Raw genomic sequence first — 644 nt, 5'->3', positions numbered from 1 at the left:
CGCTGCCGGGCCTCCTGCCCGCCCTCCCTTGGCGACGGTCAGCGCTAGAAGGGCCCACCGCGCGGCTCGCACCGCGGACACTTCTTGCGGCGTTTCCTGCGGCTCGCGGTTCCCTCGGTTTGACAGGCTTCGGACACCCGCTCTCCAGAGGCGGGGATGCAGTCCCTCAGGTCACGTAGCAGCTCCCGCACCGCTAGGTGCGTTCAGTTCGATCTTTGCTTTCCAGGTCGCGTTGACGGCGGTGCGGGCGCACAAAAGTCGTATCGATTTCACAGGCAGAGATGCGCTGCGGATCCTCGCGCTGTCGGTGCTCGGGCACCCCGCTGCACACAGCGGCACGCACATACACACACACACACGGCACTCCCCCGGGCAAACACGTTTGTTACCGCTACATTCAGACCAGAAGGGACAAGAGCGGAAACGCTTCCAGACACCTCCCGTGCCCCTCTGCATTCGCACTCTCCTCCCCCGGCCTTCGCGCCTCTCATACCCTAAAGGACACGCCGGCTCTTAAAGCCAGCCCCGCAGACGCGTCCTGCCGCCGTGCGGGGCAGAGGACCGCACGCTCACCTGAGCTGTCGCTCCCGCGCGCGGGGCCGCAGAGCAGAAAGACGCCTACGGAGAGATAGAGAGCGGGTCGG

At 66.0% G+C, this 644-nt stretch overlaps 1 protein-coding gene across 1 annotated transcript in view; it reads right to left on the bottom strand.

Moving 5' to 3' along the window:
* The window catches only part of COCH (cochlin), a gene marked incomplete at its 5' end in the record, with an annotated part of 17,297 nt that extends 16,657 nt beyond the window's left edge, over window positions 1–640 (bottom strand). Inside the window, one exon of the mRNA XM_019616117.2 lies at window positions 574–640. Within this exon, the coding sequence (XP_019471662.1) occupies window positions 574–640 (67 nt within the window). The remainder of the gene's footprint in view (window positions 1–573) is intronic.
* Between the last annotated feature and the right edge of the window lie 4 nt (window positions 641–644).

Source organism: Meleagris gallopavo, chromosome 5 (assembly GCF_000146605.3).
Source record: "Meleagris gallopavo isolate NT-WF06-2002-E0010 breed Aviagen turkey brand Nicholas breeding stock chromosome 5, Turkey_5.1, whole genome shotgun sequence".
NCBI classification, from domain to species: Eukaryota; Metazoa; Chordata; class Aves; order Galliformes; family Phasianidae; genus Meleagris; species Meleagris gallopavo.
This window is presented reverse-complemented; position numbering and strand designations above follow the sequence as displayed.